Source organism: Ipomoea nil, unplaced genomic scaffold (genome assembly GCF_001879475.1).
Source record: "Ipomoea nil cultivar Tokyo-kokei standard unplaced genomic scaffold, Asagao_1.1 scaffold1421, whole genome shotgun sequence".
Taxonomy (NCBI): domain Eukaryota; kingdom Viridiplantae; phylum Streptophyta; class Magnoliopsida; order Solanales; family Convolvulaceae; genus Ipomoea; species Ipomoea nil.
Genome location: NW_017617849.1, coordinates 3,543,810 through 3,562,418, shown reverse-complemented (window position 1 = coordinate 3,562,418; position 18,609 = coordinate 3,543,810). Strand labels below are relative to the sequence as shown.

Below are 18,609 nucleotides of genomic sequence, written 5' to 3'. Positions count from 1 at the left end.
GTGGGCACGGTTCCACAACCTATTAAAACCCAACGTGTCAAATGGCTCTTATTTAAAAAAAACTTATCTTAATGGATTCTTAATTTTTATTTTAATTTTTTTTTAAATTTATTAGGAGATTTGAGAAAGATTAACCAAAAATGTATATGAGTTATTTTAGTTTTTAGCAGTTTCGAGCAAATTTATTAAGTTATTAAATAATATTTTTGTTGTTTTGATAAAATATAAAATGGTAAACAGACAAATTTCTTAAAATTTTGACGAATTTGTCAAATAATCAAATTACAATAACAACAACAACAACAACAACAACAATAATAATCCACACAAAACTATATACAAAATACAATTAAAATTAAAAACAAAAAAAAAAACAAAAAGAAAAAAAGACAAAGGGGAGTCACGGGCTGCATTTGTAAATGATTTTGAGATCATTTTTATCCCACATTGAAAATGTTTGAAAGTAGAGAGCCCATCTATATAAGAGGAGCAATGATCACCTTACAAACATAATTTCTTGCCCATCAATGTGGGCAAGTATTGAGATGTCAAAAGCTTCTTATTTAAGAAGCCTCAACTATGTCTTCTTATTTTAGTTTTTATTTATTTATTTATTATTAATTATTAATGGGGGTTGTGAAAGATTAACACAAAATGTATGTGTTGTATTAGTTTTTAGCCATTTGAAGCAAATTACTGAATTACTATATAATTTTTTGCGGGTTTTGGTTAAAATTAAAATGTTAAAATGATGAATTTGTTAAAATTTTGGCGAATTTATCAATAATCAAATAAATAAATAACAATAAAAATAATAATAATAATAATAACAACAACAACAATAATAATAATAATAATAATAATAATAATAATAATAATAATAATAATATAATAATAATAATAGTAATCCAAACAAAACGATATACAAAATAAAATTAAAACTAAAATAAATAAGAAGAAGATAAAAGGGTGCCACGGACTCACCTTTGTAAATGATGTTGGATCATTTGATCCCACATTGAAAATGTTTAGAAAAGGAGCTCTTGAGCTCCTCTATATAAGAGGAGCAATGCTCCTTTTACAAACATAATAATTGCTTGCTCATCAATGTGGGCAACTATTGAGAAGTTTAAAGATTTTTTTTTTTTTAGTACTATTGACCCGATAAATTATGTTGTGGAATTGTGTCCACCTTGCAAGGTAAACACGATTCCAAAATTGTTCATAATTATGAATATATATAGTTCAACAATTATGAACATATAGTTCTATAATTATGAACATAGTGTTGTGAGCATAATTGTGAACATATAGTTATGTAATTATGAATATAGAGATCAAAAACTTATTTGGTAAGTAAATGTCAAATGGAAATTAAATAAAATCTATTAATTGGTAATATTATATATGGTATTATATTCTATAATATAATATAATTGATAATATTATTGTTCAAGTATAATAAAAATATTATTGTTCAAGTATAAAAAAAAATTAAAATAATAACAATAATAACAATAACAACAACAACAACAATAATAATAATAATAATAATAATAATAATAATAATAATAATAATAATAATAACAACAACAACAACAACAACAACAATAATAATAATAATAATAACAACAATAATCTATATATCTATATATCTATATCTATATATATATATAAAAACAAAATCCTCCTAATCAAGTTTTCCCCCCAAAACTTAGGGACATTTTTGTAACATCATCCAATTTATATATATAATATAGATAGATAATATAGATGGCATATTTACCATATACGAATTTATTATATATATATAATTTATATATATATAAAAGTAAAATCCTCATAACAAATTTTTCCCCCAAAACTTTTGTAGTAAAACTTATTTGGTATGTAAATGTCAAATGGAAAATAAATAAATAAAATCCTCCTAACAAATTTTCCCCCCAAAACTTTTGTAGTAAACTTATTTGGTAAGTAAATGTCAAATGGAAATTAAATAAATAAATAATAATAATAATAATAATAATAATAATAATAATAATAATCTATATCTATATATATATATAAAAGTAAAATCCTCATAACAAATTTTTCCCCCAAAACTTTTGTAGTAAAACTTATTTGGTAAGTAAATGTCAAATGGAAAATAAATAAATAAAATCCTCCTAACAAATTTCCCCCCCAAAACTTTTGTAGTAAACTTATTTGGTAAGTAAATGTCAAATGGAAATTAAATAAATAAATAATAATAATAATAATCTATATCTATATATATATAAAAATAAAATCCTCCTAATCAAGTTTTCCCCCCAAAACTTAGGGGCATTTTTGTAACATCATCCAATTTATATATATAATATAGATAGATAATATAGATGGCATATTTACCATATACGAATTTATTATATATATAATATATATAATATAGATAATATAGATTGCATATTTATATATGCATATTTCGTACAGGGTATTCAATGGTAAGAGGTAAATTTATATGTATATTTTGAGGTAAATTTATATGCATATTTCTGAAGTTTATTTAATAAAATTAGAAAATAAAAAAGGATACTTAATTCAATGAAAATGAAAAAGGAAAATGAAAGATTGTTCAAAAAAAAATCTATATCTATATATATATATATAAATAAAATCCTCCTAGCCAAATAAATTATTATACTTTCCTTTTGAATTACTATTTTCCACCTATAAATAAAAATTTATAGACTTTGGCATTCATTCATCTTCCCTCACACTACCGGTTCTTCATGATTTTCAATATATTCCTACGTCTTCTTCAATTCTAGCAAAACTCATTCACTTAATCTCTACTTCAGGTAATGGTTTCTACTCTCCAAATTCTTTTGTTTAAATCTAAGTTTGTTGAGATTGATGGTGAATAATATGCTTCGGTTATTATTATTATTGGATTTATTTGATTCACAGATTTTTTATCAAGGTGGTTAGGATGCTATTAAGGTTGATAGAAAGTTTGCCTTCGAGGGTAAGATTTTATGTTCACCAAAATTATTATTTTCTCCGAGTATTGTATGTATTGATATTATATGTGATATTATATGCTATATGTTATTCATGTGAACACATGTACATTTATCGATAAATGGTAATATTGTGAGTGGTGGTTCTTGAAATATTGAGAATGAGTTTCGATTTGTCAAACTCATGCGTTATGTAAATACTTGGCTTGAAATTTTTGGTGTTGTATACATAGTAGTATTGTGAAATTGTATTAATATTGGATTATGGACTATAATTATATTTTGGACAAATCATGTCGAGAAAATTGTATTTTGGAGAAATTAAAATTGTAAATTTTTTTTTTGAAAATTGTATTTGAAGAAAATTATATGTTCTGGAGAAAATTGTATTTTTGTGGAGAAAATATTTATTTGTGGAGAAATAATGAAATTTTGAGAAAATAATATATTGTGTGGTGTTCAGTAGGAGTGAGTACTGTTTACTTGGACTATTTACTACTCATTAGGCTTTGAAAGTATCACATAAGTTATGATTCAGTTTTCAAATTGTTTGAGGGTAGTAGTAAGAGTGAGTACTGTTTACTTGGACTATAATTAATAGGTATTTAGATTTAAAAAGTCTTCAAATATATGAATTATACATAGTAGCATAGAATCAATTAGTAGGACAATTATATTAAGTAATCTAATTAATAATTTATTTTTTAAATTATATCTCCTTTTTCTTAATGTGGATCTATATATTTTAAATAATTTTGATTTAATAATATTATACCTTAATTATAAACAAAATCTTCCTATTTTATTTTTTCCACTCAAACTTTTGTAGTTAATTAATTAAATATTCTATTGGTAATACTATGTACAAAAAAATATTAATTAAGTAATAACAAAATAGCATAATTAGTAATAATATGTATGGTATTTTATAATATAATTGGTAATATAATTAATTGGTAATAAACATATTCAGTAAACTACACGAATAACCATATTAATTTTATATTTATAATTTTAAATTTATGTCTTTTGTTTAAATTGAAAGATTTAATGGGTTTACATTCCTTTGAATATTCATTTTTTTTATTTGTTTACCCACACCTGCATGTCCATAGGTGAAATTATAGTATTTAAAATAATATTACAAAAATAATTATTAGCTGACAATAAAAACGGCACAGAATTTAGGCCAATTGAAATACAAAATGACTATTAATAATTAACTGAAAAGTAAATTTTTTTTGAAATTGACTCAAATGCACAAAATGAAATGAATATTAATAATTGATTAAAAAATAAAAATGAAATGAATATTAACAAATTACTGAAAATATAATTTTTTTTTTTATGGAAACTAGGCCAATTGGAAAAGGAAATGAATATTAATAAATTACTAAAAATATAAAAATTACTGATATAAAATGCATTAATAAAAATGTAAAATGAAGTTTGCATCTCAACGTATAACCGAGATGGAAAGAAATATTTATATCGGTTATATATTTTATAAAATGTAAAGTTAGTGGAAATATAAAAACAATGTTATTAATAATTAACTAATTAATTAATATGTATTAAAAAAATAATTGATTGAGAATAAAAATGACATAAAATTTATGCGAATTGAAATAGGAAATGACTATTAATAATTGACTGGAAATGAAAAATACTTCGAAACTGACTTAGTATATAGAAAGAATATTAATCTCGGTTATATATTTTATAAAATATAAAGTTACTGGAAATATATAAAAAAAAATCTGTATATATATGTTACTGAAATAAAGTTATGTAAAGATATAAATTTAAAAATTGAAAATGAAATAGAATCATTCAGTATTCAGAATTTGTAAGGAAATTTTGTAATTAAAGATGGAAAATGTTTTGCAATACGATATGGAAATATAAGGTTTAGCCGAGATGGAAAGAATATTAATCGATATGAAAATTAAAATTTTTTACACAAAATGTTATTTTATACTAAGAATATAAGGATTGCGCAATTATAAGGTTTAGCCGAGTATGTCAAAAAACAAAAAGTTTAGCCGAGATGAAAAAATATTAATCTCGATTATATATTTTATAAAATGTAAAGTTAGTAGAAATATTAAAAAATATTTGTATATATGTTACTAGAAATATAGTTGTGTAAAGATATATATATATATATATTTACAAATGGAAAATTGAATAGAATCGTTTAGTATTCACAATTTATAAGAAAAATTGTGTAGTTAAAGATGGAAATGTTCTTGCAATACGTATGAATGATTTAAAAGAAATTAATTATGACTGATTTTGTAGCAAATCTTTATTCAAAATTACAGGACCTCATTACAATACGCATATATAAAGATGTAAAATTATGTATAGAATGTGTAAGGAAGATTTTGCTTAAAGATGGAAAACAAATTAGACGAATTGGAAAAGGTAATGAATATTAATAATTCACTCAAAATTAAATATGATCCACATATATAATTCACTGAACACTGATATTTAAAATATCTAAAGTTTCAGCACTTAATGCGTACATCTACACATTGACTATTAATTTTGGCCAATTATTTGATCCAATTCAAGCAATTATAACATTAGAAAATACAATCGATACAACTCAATTTATCAATTACATTATATAATATTCGATATAATAATTTATATAATTATAGATCGATTCAAATATTCTTAAAATATTTTAACAAATTCATTCCGTGCATCGCACGGGGGCAAATACTAGTAATAATAATAATAATAATAATAATAATAATAATAATTGTGGTGTAAATGCTAAATAAATTTAAATCTCCTTTCTTGTGACGCCTGACACTATCATAGTTGTCTTCAAGAGACAAAAATCTTGCGTCGTACTCCTACTTTGTACTATAGATGGAGGGGATGAGAGACGAGCTGAGGTTCAGTACATTGAATATGTGCTAATATGCGAATGAAAGAGCAAATTAATTAATTGCAATTTGATTTACTACAATTGCACTATATTAATTAATTACAATTACCAATTACATTGACTTCCATTATATGCATATATACCTTGTACCTACCTATTACTACCATACAGGTGGTCCTAATCATATTCAATTCCTACGCTTTTTTGGCGACTAATTAAATAATGCATACCTAGTACAGTAGTACTTCATCTTGACTAGATCAGAATATGGTACATGTGTGTGAAACACAGACAGATATACAATGATTTCTTGGCTGCCCAGGTGGCTGGTGGGTTAGGTAAATGTGCAGTGAACTGGATTTGTTTTTTTTTTTGTGGTTTTTTTCAGGTCAAGTAAGAAAGAGGAGAGATAGAAAGGGAAAAAGAAAAAAAGAAAAAAATAGGTCTAACAAAAAAATAAAAAATAAAAACACTCTTGCACGTGCCATGTTAGGCGTGGCAGAGTGCGAAACGCGCATCTTGTACATGATTTCCTTTATTTCTGGGACTCACAAAGAATTTGAATTTACAGCATAAAAATTTCCTGTAAAAAACCATTAATGTGGTTAGTAGCCTTAATTAACTACAGCTAGCTCGTCCCTACTAATTTATAGTGTGACGTAAATAAATCAATTAATTAAGATTATGTAGCTGCTTGGCGTACTTATTGCTTTCATATTGGTTTCAAGAATCACATTATATTGTTTAGTTATGTATTAGCCAATTATATGTAGCTGCAGTGATGGTGAGGTCATATATGAGGCTCATTGATATGATGAAATGGTCAAGGGTTGGACACTTGGACCGACCTTCATAACTAGCAATCTTTTAGTGGGAGTACGTGTTTTGCTCCCTTCTAAGTATTTGATTTGTTTATTTAGTGGTATTATGGCTCTGTTTGGCAACGCTAAGCTAGGAGCTTATAGCTTATTTTAAGCTACTAACAAGCTATAAGCTCTGTTTGGTAATGTTCCCAAAATAAGCTCCTAGCTTAAAATAAGAGCTTATTTTGGAACGCTACTTTAGGTAGCTTTTCAAAATAAGCTACTAGCTTCCTAACTTTTTTTCCATCTTTACCCTTATTATTTTAAAGTAATGACATATTTTAACCTTATGAATTAAAACCCTTTCTCTTCCCCTATCCCAACTTTCACGTCAATCCCTTCCTTAGTCTTGTCTCCTGCTAAACAATTATGTTGAATTAAAACCCCTCCTCCTCCTCCTCCTCCTCCCCCTCCCCCTTCTTATTCTTCTTCTTCTCCTCCTCCTCCTCCTCCTTCTTCTTCTTCTTCTTCTTCTTCTTCTTCTTCTTCTTCTTCTTATTCTTCTTCTTCTTATTATTATTATTGAGAGATCGTTTGAAGTATTGAATAAGAGATGGAAGATACTTGCTAAAATGCCGCAGTTTAGTGAGGAGCCCCAAATTGATGTTATTATGGCTACATTTGCACTACATAATTATATTCAGAAGAATTCACAAGATGACATGATGTTTAATGTGCTTGAGCAGCATCCAGATTACATACCGCCCGATGAACTTCAAGATTCAAGTATTTATATCTCCATCAACGAAAATTTAAGTCACACCTCTATGGAGATGAAGGATATTCGCAACAATATTGCTACTTCATTATGCGATGCTAGATCATGATCATGCTAATAGTTTTATTTTAAAAAGTGTTTACTTTTTTTGGAAGACGAAATGTTAAATTTTAATATGTAAACAAACTAATTTAAATTTTATGAAGATGTCCTTTTTAGTCTTTTTACATTTATCAGCTTATCAAAAAGCTAAATTTACCAAACACTTTCAATCATAACAGCTAGCTTAACAGCTCTTCAATTTTCAGCTCCGAGCTTATAGCTTTTCAGCTTTCAGCTCCTTTTCAGCTATTAGCTCCTAGCTTATAGCTTTTCAGCTAGGTTTGCCAAACAGAGCCTATAAATAATTTTATGCTAATATTTATAGATATATTTGTGATGTGACAAGTGTGATTTTGGTCTTTTAATTATCAGTGTAATTTAATTGTTTTAGTCTCAAAATGTATTGGGTGAACACATATATGCCATTCTTAATAATTCAAAATCGTTGCTTTCTCTATGCAATTCTATAGCTTGAACAAAAATAACTTTGAACAAAATTATCCCTCTTTTTTTAATTTAAAATTAATGTTTGAACTCTCTCTTTCGATTATATATAGTGTCTTGATTGTCTTCTTCTTCTACTCTCAACACAGAATGTCAATCAGTCAAATATGTTTTTTCAAAACTCTCTTATTTATTTTATTGTTTTTATTATGCAATTCTAGAGTTTATTCCCTTTCAATTCCCATGTATACCAAATATTGGAATTGAAATTTCCAGTAATTCTATTCCTGCAAACCAAACACTGTGCAGTTTAAATTTCCACTTTACTTTCGCGTTATTTGTCTCCCATGAAATTACAATTCTTTTCTGACATAATTTCCTCCCCAACCAAACGCCCTAATAATAGTTACGGAGTAAGAAAAAAAAAATAAATGCTAAAAATTGAAAGGTCAAAATTACATTTCTTTCCCACTGTTGATTTATAATTAGGTACCATATCAAGCACATTAATCAAGCTAGAATTCATATCCTTCTTGATAGGTCACGACATTGGAAAATTTTTACAAAAAAAATTTAAAAAGCATAAATAAAATATTTTCATTTCCAATATTAACAAAATCTAAGGTGTATTATACTCACATTTTTTTTTCATAAAATTGATTCGCTTCCCCCCAAAAATGCTATGAGTGTTGAAGTATCAATTTCTCAAGATTTTGATATTGGAACGATTTTGATATATATAAAAAATTCAAGGAAGAGAAAATGAAGTATTCTAATATCAAAAAATTCATTTCAACACTATGTTCAACGCAAGGTATTTAACTATTTATAGAAGAAGTGGAATACATTATTATTCATGGCATTTAATTGTGTAAATCAAATAATTGAAAATAGATTAAATATGATGTTACAAAATTAATTCTCATATAAATTAAAAGTACTAATAATTAATTCCATAACTAATTAGAATTAACTCACAAAACCTTATTGTATAATATTAACACACTATCGGGTGCATACAGGTCCAAGACGAGGGGAGAGAGAGTTTCTATGTTATACCATTCAAACTTCTCAAAAAGTAAAATTGTATATATACTAGTGCAAACTCACATCTATTTTTTAATGTCAATCAAATACTACTTAAAATCTTCTCAAATCCAAATTTTTCAAATAGGTACATTTTGAAAATCAATTTATCATTCACTTATTATTCATTTTGAACATAGAATATATCAAATTAAACTTCTCATTTAAGAGAATCTAAATCTACTTTGACATGCATCACCCAAATTGAAAGTAAACTAACTCAACTGAAAATTATACTATAAAATGATGACTTTAAATACCAATTTAAACCTAAATCAACAAAGACCCTCCCTTTGCAAATGCTTCTTCAACCCCAAGATGCAGACCTGGGTATCGGGGCTGTCATAAAATCCTTGTTTTTGACATACTTGTCCTCTATGGCCCGGACCTAGAGTTTGTTTGTTTTCGCCCTCATTTACCAGGCCAACGCTCTTGACATATCACTGTTGGAAATTATGAAATTTCTGACCACATGAAAATAATCTTAAATCAAGTCGAAAGTCTTGTTCCGACCACTTTTGATATCTAGAAAAATTTTTGTTGCTATTTTCGACCACTTTTTGCTTTCGATTTAAGATCACTTTCAGGTGGTCGGAAATTTCATAATTTCCAGTAGTGAATATTAGGTGTAAAATGTGAAATAGAAGAGGCTAATGCGAAACTGAGACATAAATATTTATTTTTCAAGTATAATAAGCGTACAAAAATCTATCATGTGTCAACACATATCCCCTTAAATCATTTATCAATGTAGTAACCCTAATTTATTTTCATTGGCCGATTTCATCACTAAACCACAGCCGATGAAAAGAAATTAGAGCTGATTTCTCAATAAATAATAAAAAGGGATATATCATATACAGTCCATCCTCCCCCAGAAGGGAATTATATTGTTCAACGTAACATTTATTAAAGTGTCTTATAATAGATTATTAATGTTGAGGTCTTCCCAATCCCACAGAGGCGCACAAGTATCCCAGTAATACTGATATTCCATGGCACTAGGAGGGGTAGCGTAGTCGTCTGTTGTAGATGAGGAGCTACTCCTCTCCATTAATGCCGCCGCCGGCAGATGGTTATGTTGGGGCGGCGGCGGTGGGGGAGCTCCGCCTCCTGCACCTGTTGCTGCCATATCCGCCGGTGGCCTCCTGTCAAATGACCGATCACACTTGGACTTTTTATACAGTCGGCACAAGCTGAACTCATGGCATAGCTGTAAAACAAGGAACTATAGCTGATCAAAATATGGTCAGACTGTTAACTTAATAATCACTTTACAAGTTTGACTACTACTGAAAACGGTCAGTTTGATTACTACTGAAAACTGTCTATTGACCTTTTTGATTTGAGTCTAAGTTAGCTATAACAGGGTAGGATTTATCAATGCACACCATTTGATACTGGTTGCAGTTTCTCTGGTCACAAAAAAAAAAAAAAACATAATAATGTTGATTATTGAGAGTGATGTAATGTTGATGACACACGCACCTTTAAATCTGCAATGGCGTCGCTTGATGCTGAAGCTCCTCCTTCTCCTCCGACAACCTGGGCGGCAGCTTTGTACTCGTTCATCTTCCATTGTGTTCTTGTTCCTCCGGGAGCTCTTCCGGTGTGGAAAACCATTGTCCTTTTCTCTCCTATGATTTCATTCATGGAGGAATACACAAAGCTAGGAGATCCAGTTGCTTTCCAGTACCCATCTCTCGTTAGCCTGTTCGGTTTTCCTCCTCTGGCTCTGTTCTCTTCCCCGGGAATGAAATAAAACCACTGCTCGCTGTCTCCACGGCTCAGCTCTCCGGCCACCACTGCTTTCACACCACATCAATCATTTCACTTATATTGCATGCACATTCAATAAAAATTTAAACTTGCCAACAACACTAAAAATTGGGGCAACGAACAAAAGTTGATGGAATTATAGAGTTGATAATCACAATGTTACAGGTTCGATTCCCAACAGAAATGACCTACTGGTCTTTAGCCTGCCAGTTATGCACAACTTAGGCTGGTTGCTCTTTTGCTGGCTGGCTAGGGTCACAAAGCGGATTTATCCAAAGATTCAATTAACTAGAACAACAAAACTATTGCATATATAGATATGAATTGAATACAAATTGGATGCATGCAGTGATCCGCATTTTAGTATACTTACGTGGGAGGTGGCATGGAGTGTGATGATAAATGTTAACAACAGGAATGACAAGATCAATGTCGGCAGATGTTGCTCCTTGGAGTTTTCTTCGCAGATAAAATGAAACCAGTTCTTCTTCTGTTGGGTAGAACCTAAATCCCAGCGGCAGATTCTCCATATCTATCAGTATTTAATTTGTATTTCAGTCTGCTCGATCAACTTTTTGATTTTTTATTTAGGTATGTATATAATAATTATAGGTAGCAGTGATGGGTTAGTTGGTGTTTATGTTTCTGAGAGATCGATGGAGCAGTATATGTTTAGTATTTAAAGGATTGAAAGAAAAGCTTCTGTTGCTGGGAAATTTCCAGCCGCGTGGCCGGAAGGAAATTAAAGCCTTTAAGCACACGTCGACCCAAAGTGAACAAATTTAAATGTAAAAATAAAATAAATTAGTTGCCAGGAATATCAAAATTTTCACTTTCCACTTTGATCCGTTAAAGTCTGACAAACTGATCATTAATCCCCTCAATCTTTTTCTCCCATCCTCATTATTTTTTATTTTTTATTTTTTAAATTTCAGCTTCAAAAATATTGCATATTTGATGTATTTTATAGTATATTATCTATGCATGATCAAACTTGATCTCTTAAGCTCAACTTCTAACCCTCTTTGTATTTGTACACAATATAATCTCATTGAATTTGTATTGTATTGGTATACTCAATATTACAATACACACTTTTCTCTCTATATCACTACTGAAATTATTGAATTTTCAACCACCTGAAAGTGATCTTAAATCAAGTCGAAAGCAAAAAATGATCGGAAATAGCAACAAGGGTTTTTCCGGATACCAAAAGTGGTCACCGGAACAAGACTTCCAACTTGATTTAAGATCACTTTCAGGTGGTCAGAAATTTTAAAATTTCTAGTAGTGTATATATCCTGATATAACTCTAGCTAGCCCCAGCCCATCTCTTATCTTTTTGCACCATCAATAATCTTAACCTTGAAACATATAGTGTCCACATTAAACCATTCAAATTTCTTGGGAGCAATCATTTTGCAGTGGACCATTATATCCATATTACAATGTGAAATACTAACATACAAGTTCATTTTCAGTATATTGTATTTTCATTTTAAGCTTATTATATAATTGTTTTTTTTTTTGTAGGTTTTTAATATTTTGATATATGTTTATTTTTAGTGTACTATAAATTCAATTCGTTTTTAGTGTACTATCTAAAAATTAACATGTACCCTAGCTTGTAGTATACTACAAATAAACATGTGTGAATGATCGACCTTACAATATAGATTATGTTCCAAGGTAGAATATGCGTGTAGGGATGTGCATACTTGATCAATTAGATCATTAATTTCTTTAATTTGTTAATTATATTCAATCAATCACTGTTAACTAATATTAAATGCGCCACTCTTTATATGTGTAAGTAAGTGAGTGACCTAGCTTAGACTTAAATGGATTTTTTTTTTTAAATGCGGAGTTAATTGTTATCTAATTAAATGGGCAGTACATTAATTGATACCAGATCTGATCTCAAGTTAAGATTGAGAATAAGGGTTACCTATGACCATATATAACAAAAAAGGAAGTTTGTCTGATGTTTCTCAAGAAAGCAACTACTGAAAACTGATTAATTATAAGATTAGTGATTACCTCATAAGCTAATCTGATTTGAAAAAAGTGGCTTCACACTTCCATCTAGTGGAGTTCACTTCTATAGTGATGTTCCAGATTAATTAATTACTTTTAGAATAACATGACATTAACTGTACAAAATAAGCTTATTATGAAATTGAATCGAGTCCATCATTTTACCTGAAATTGGTTAAAATTATTAACGCCTTTCATGCCCGCTCATAAATCATAATTTTGGGTTATATTTGAGTTTAATGAAACTTTTGGTAACAATTATTAATTGCCAAACAATATTTAATGGATATTAAAAAAAATGTACAAGAATGGATAAAAATTGAAGACTTTTTTTGGGTGCATCAATTCCCGCTCAAAACGAATACTATCTAACCCTTCAGAACCTAGTTTGGCCCGCATCAGTTGGCAGGAGCTCTGGATCGAACAAATCATATGGAAGAACTTCTAATGCACATAGATAAAATTTAAAGTTTTTTTTTTTTTTTTTTTTTTTTTTTTTTTTAAGGAAGGGGATACCCTATATATACACACTATTTGCCTCAACTAAGGTTCAAACCTTGTAGTTCCCACTTAGGGGAGCAACCCAATACCAGTAGACTACAAGCCACTTGGTAGATAAAATTTAAAGATTGATTGAACAATTCATAATTTACTTCTTCAACACTTTTAGCGGAGATTCAAAAGTTTAAAATTAATCTAACGTAAATTAAAAATTTAATTTATATATATATAAAAAAATTGTTAGATGAAGTCATTTTAGGAGAAGGGAAACAACATTTATCCATTAAATAAGTATTTTCTAAATTTTTCTCGGATAATACAAGAAGATACCGGATCTGATCTGCAGACGAAAAACGACAACAACATTGATTTTCTTTCTTCTGCCGCAATTTTAGAAGAAAGAGATTTTCCAAATGCTTGGAAATTCTTTTCTATTATTTAAGAATTAAATAAATTAAATAATACCGACTTGGACTGCTAATCCAGGAGAATTTATTATTTATTAAATACCACCCGTTTGAAATAAGTACTAATTTTTGCTCCTCCTAATTTAATAATCTTTTTACCATGTATGATTTCTTGATTCCATTGTCGGAAAATGATCAAACCAAAATCAAATTCAACTAATGTCAAAAGTTAAAAACGCTTCCCAAATGGAAATGGGTTTACTTTAGAAAAGTTTTTCTAAATTTTGACTTTATAAAAAATTTGTTTTCGTTTAATTTATTATTTATATATTTAAAAATGACGTGAGGGTGATAAATAATTTTGACTATTATGTTTGTAATTGTGATATATTTATTGATGACATTTTGATTATGATTGAAAAATATATGATTATTAACAAATTACGTAGAAATGATGTAAGAGTGATAAGAATAGGAAATGGATCATAGAGTCATGACTTTGTAGTTTGGAATATTAAGTAATTAAAATATAATATATCAACAAATGAAAAATACAATTAAAAAAAAATCACTTTAAAAGTGATGGATGTTTTTCGTGCATATCTTCTTTTTTTTTTTTTTTTTTTTAATGTAATGGAAAGGGTGAACCCAGAATATACAAACAAAAACTAGTCATTACAGACATTATGCCACACAGGGATTTTTCGTGCATATCTGATATGATGCAAAATCACTCATAATTTGATGATTAAAAGCTTACTATTATGTCAAAAGTTATAACTTGTAGCAAGGTGTAACTTTATTTCCTTATATATAGTTATATTTCCCCCACCAATTCTCATAACTTGAATCTGATACCACTTATTAGGATCAAACCCTTATCGCTATGTCAAAAATTATAATTCATTCGTAGCGAATGCGCAACTTTATTTCTTTATATACTGTCACATTTTCAAAAGGAATAGTGCTAAACTTAGTCATTCAAGAGTCAAGACTTTGTTCAACCCTAGTGGTCAATTTGTAGTATTAATTAGTTTTGAACCTGATTAGAAGCAACCCTAGTGGCGTTTATATATTAGTCCTTATTTGTTTGTATGTAAGTTTGTTAATCCTTCTCGTCTAGGTAAACAAGTTGAACACAAGTTTAGACCGGACCAGATAGAAATTGGATAATCTGCAAAAACTTTTTGAATTGGACCTCATGTGTCTAATTTACTAAGTATGTATGTCTATTGATTAAAATAATTACGTAATTGAGAAAAATTACAAAAGTATAATATATCCCTTCAAACACGACTGTTAATTAAGTAGATTATTATACGTGCTACCAACAAATTAATTAATTAAAAACTTAATTACTGATCTGATACATTTGGGATTTGGCCGGCAGCTGTGTCTGAAAATTCTTGCATGCCGCAATATAATCTATATGCACTTTCCGGCCGTGATCTATTTACCGTTTCCAGTTTCATCCGGTTCGGGGACAACCTTAAAGTACGTTAAATTTTGGCTACTTTTACATTAATTTTGGTTATAAAACCTGTGGAAAAAAAATATTTTTATATTCTCATCATCTCAAACATGACCATGGTTGATTCAAATTGAACCATACAGTCGGTTCCAATTCCGGATAAAATGGAACCGGAAAATATTTATAAAAAAAAAAATATATATGTTAATTTAATTTTGCTTTTCAACGTTGGCAAGGCACAGAGCAGATTAGCTACATGATGGGGGTGGATGATCGCAGCAGCACTATACAAATGACAAAATAATGATTCCATAGAATGGGAAAAAAAACCATGTGGTTTTAAATCAACATATTAACAAGGTCAATTATAAAGGAATTTACCCTAGTATTCCAAAAACAGCAAGAAACAGTAATCAGCTTGAACAATATTCCACCACCATGGCACATCCTTTCTGCAATCCTGCATACAAATCACACTTTTCTCACATTTAATTGGACATGTGGTTTTAAAAATTAATATATGTTGATTATAGTTCGATAAGATAGGAAGACAATTTAATCTTGGTAAAATTAAGTGTAAGTCCAAAATTATTTTTATCTTTTTTAGTTTAACATTAGAGTTTAAATATTTGATATAATTATTTTTAAAAAAACTTTTAGATAAAAAAATTAATTGTTGAATTTGGACCATATTAAAATAGAACATAGAATTAAAAAAAAAAAAACAAAAAAAAAAAAAACAAACAAACAAACAAAACAAAATCCAGTTACAACCGGTGGTTCAAACTGAATTGAACCGCCAGTTCGGGAACCAGAACTCGATCGGGTTCGGTTTAGCCACTATTGTTTTAGTCCATGATTCTGTGAATCATCATCCACTATAGTTGTAGAGCAAAAAGAAAAAAAAAAAAAAAACAAAGGAAAAAAATGAGAAAGAAACCACTTCTTTGTCATCAGAAAATACCCTTTTTCTAAAATAGGGTTTCACCCCAAAAAAGTCATTAAGAAGGTCCAAAAATGTCCAAAATATGATAGTCTGAGGTGTTAAAGGGTAAAAACGATTGTCTGAGACTAAATTTGAAAATGGTACCAAAAATAAAAGACCACCGCTAGATTTAACTCATTGCGAAAATACTAATAAAAATTGAAGCGACGAAAATACTATTGCCTAAAATAAAATTTTATAAAAAAATCATCGAAAATGATCAAAAGTGTCCAAAATATGATAGTTTGGGGTGTTAAACAATAAAAACGATAGTCTGAGACTAACTTTGAAATTGGTACCTAAGACAAAGGATCCGCTGGAATTAACTCTAAATAAAATTTGAAAGTACCACAATTTTGATTACAATCTTTTCGATTATTATCAGTTATACCTTAATTTAATTTCTAATAATGGATACCAAGATTATGTGGTCTAATGGTACTTGGGTTGGACTTTTATTTGGAATGTTGTGAATTTGAGCCTTAGTGGAGGCGTTAATCGGCTCTTACTGTTTCAATATGTTGAGAAAGTATATGAACAGATAAAAAAAAAAAAATTAATAAGAGATCATGACAAAGTTGTTTGACAACATAATTGCCATTTAAAATAGCAATATTAAATAATAGGATGTGGAGAACAGAGGGATATACATGCTTGGTTACTAGGTATGTGGGTTAGGTGAAAGTGCATAGACATTAGCCTTTGCTCCTTTTCACTTTGGAATTAATTAATTGAGGATTTGCAGATTATTAGCAACGTTATTAGATAGGTATCAAGCCAGCTGCTTTTGCGTCCATGCATCCATATATCCTGCATGGCTGCATGCACCCATTCTTGATTTTAGATCACTGCATGCATGAGTTTCACCCCATTGTTTTCGGATGAAAATTAGGGTTTATAATCCACTACACGTATAGAGAGAGAGAGAGAATGATTTCCCAGGTAGACTGGAAGAGCTCACAGAGTAACAGGCTACCACCGCCTCATCATAACCATTTGTCACTCCTCCGATTAAGTGTAATTCATGGTGATATATAGTGATGCATTATATTATAATTATTGTCCTTAGCTTTTTTATTTAAATATTATATATTCATCAAAAAAAATTACCTGATTCATAATTATAGTGTAATTGTCACATCTAATTCTTAACTCTTAATTTGACCATTTTGATTAGTTCCTTGACTTTGTTGATATATTTTCATTTTTAATCCTTTATGACAATTTCTATTAAATTAATATTAATTATGGAATAATCACATGATTTCACAACTTTATTTAACCTCCACTTATTTAAAAATATTCGTAAATATTATTAAACAACAATTTGATGGACATTTTTATGAAAAAAAAAATGTTTTTGGTTACTTTATGTCATTTATGTAGAAGGTTGAGATTTTTTTTTTTTTTTTTTTTTTTTTTTTTTTGGTGAATAGAAGGTTGAGATTGTGATATTACCATATGTATCCCAAAACTTAACGTCAATTAGATAGAAATTACAATAAAGGACCAAATATAACAATGTTAGAAGAATTATGGGACTAAAGATGATCAAATTAAAATTAAGAATTAAATGTAATAATGTCATAATAATTGTGACACTAAAAGTAAAATTCTCTCCGTATTCATGGTATTGACAAAATTCATAAACAAATAATGTCATTTTCAAATTCCATATATGTTGAAGCAATTACAATTGGACCGAGGCTTGAATATAATGATCAAATTTAATATTTTACCGCTTAAAATGTGACACCGATTACTACACATAAATATAAAAAATATAATTGCACATTTACTACTAATTATAACGTTTGACTCATGGTAATCGTTTGATTCTGTTATAATAATATTATTATTATAATTATTAAACCAAGTTTAGTTAGTTTGTTAAAAAAAAAATAAGTGGAGTAGTGGGTCATGCATGGCTTCACTACGTGAAGCGTGGCCTTAATTATAGCCGCACATATAGCATCAATTCAGCATTATTACTATTCTTCATTTAGTATAAATAGCTTGTTTCTCTTCATTCATTAATCATCAATTTGTCTTATCATTGTTCAAGGCAATAAACATTCTTACTTCTTATATTTCTCTCTTTCTCTATATTATAGATATATTACTATTTAATATATCTTACATTTGGTATCAGAGCCAGTCAACCTTTCAACCCCGAGATATTGTTCGTAGTGAAATATGGCTGCAAATTTCAATATTGTATGGACGGGTCCCAAATTGGACGGGAAACTCGATTACAATTATTGGCAAATTATGATGTCCACACATTTGCAAGCTCAAAATCTTTGGAG

At 28.7% G+C, this 18,609-nt stretch overlaps 1 protein-coding gene across 1 annotated transcript; it reads right to left on the bottom strand.

The window, feature by feature from the left end:
• Window positions 1-9,905: 9,905 nt before the first annotated feature.
• Window positions 9,906-11,441, bottom strand: LOC109187610 (NAC domain-containing protein 90-like). Its single transcript, XM_019337844.1, has 3 exons — window positions 11,273-11,441; window positions 10,609-10,925; window positions 9,906-10,333 (listed from the first exon to the last, which is right to left on the bottom strand). The coding sequence occupies exons 1-3, from the start codon at window positions 11,427-11,429 to the stop codon at window positions 10,040-10,042; spliced, it is 768 nt and encodes a 255-aa protein (XP_019193389.1). The 5' UTR covers window positions 11,430-11,441; the 3' UTR covers window positions 9,906-10,039.
• Between the last annotated feature and the right edge of the window lie 7,168 nt (window positions 11,442-18,609).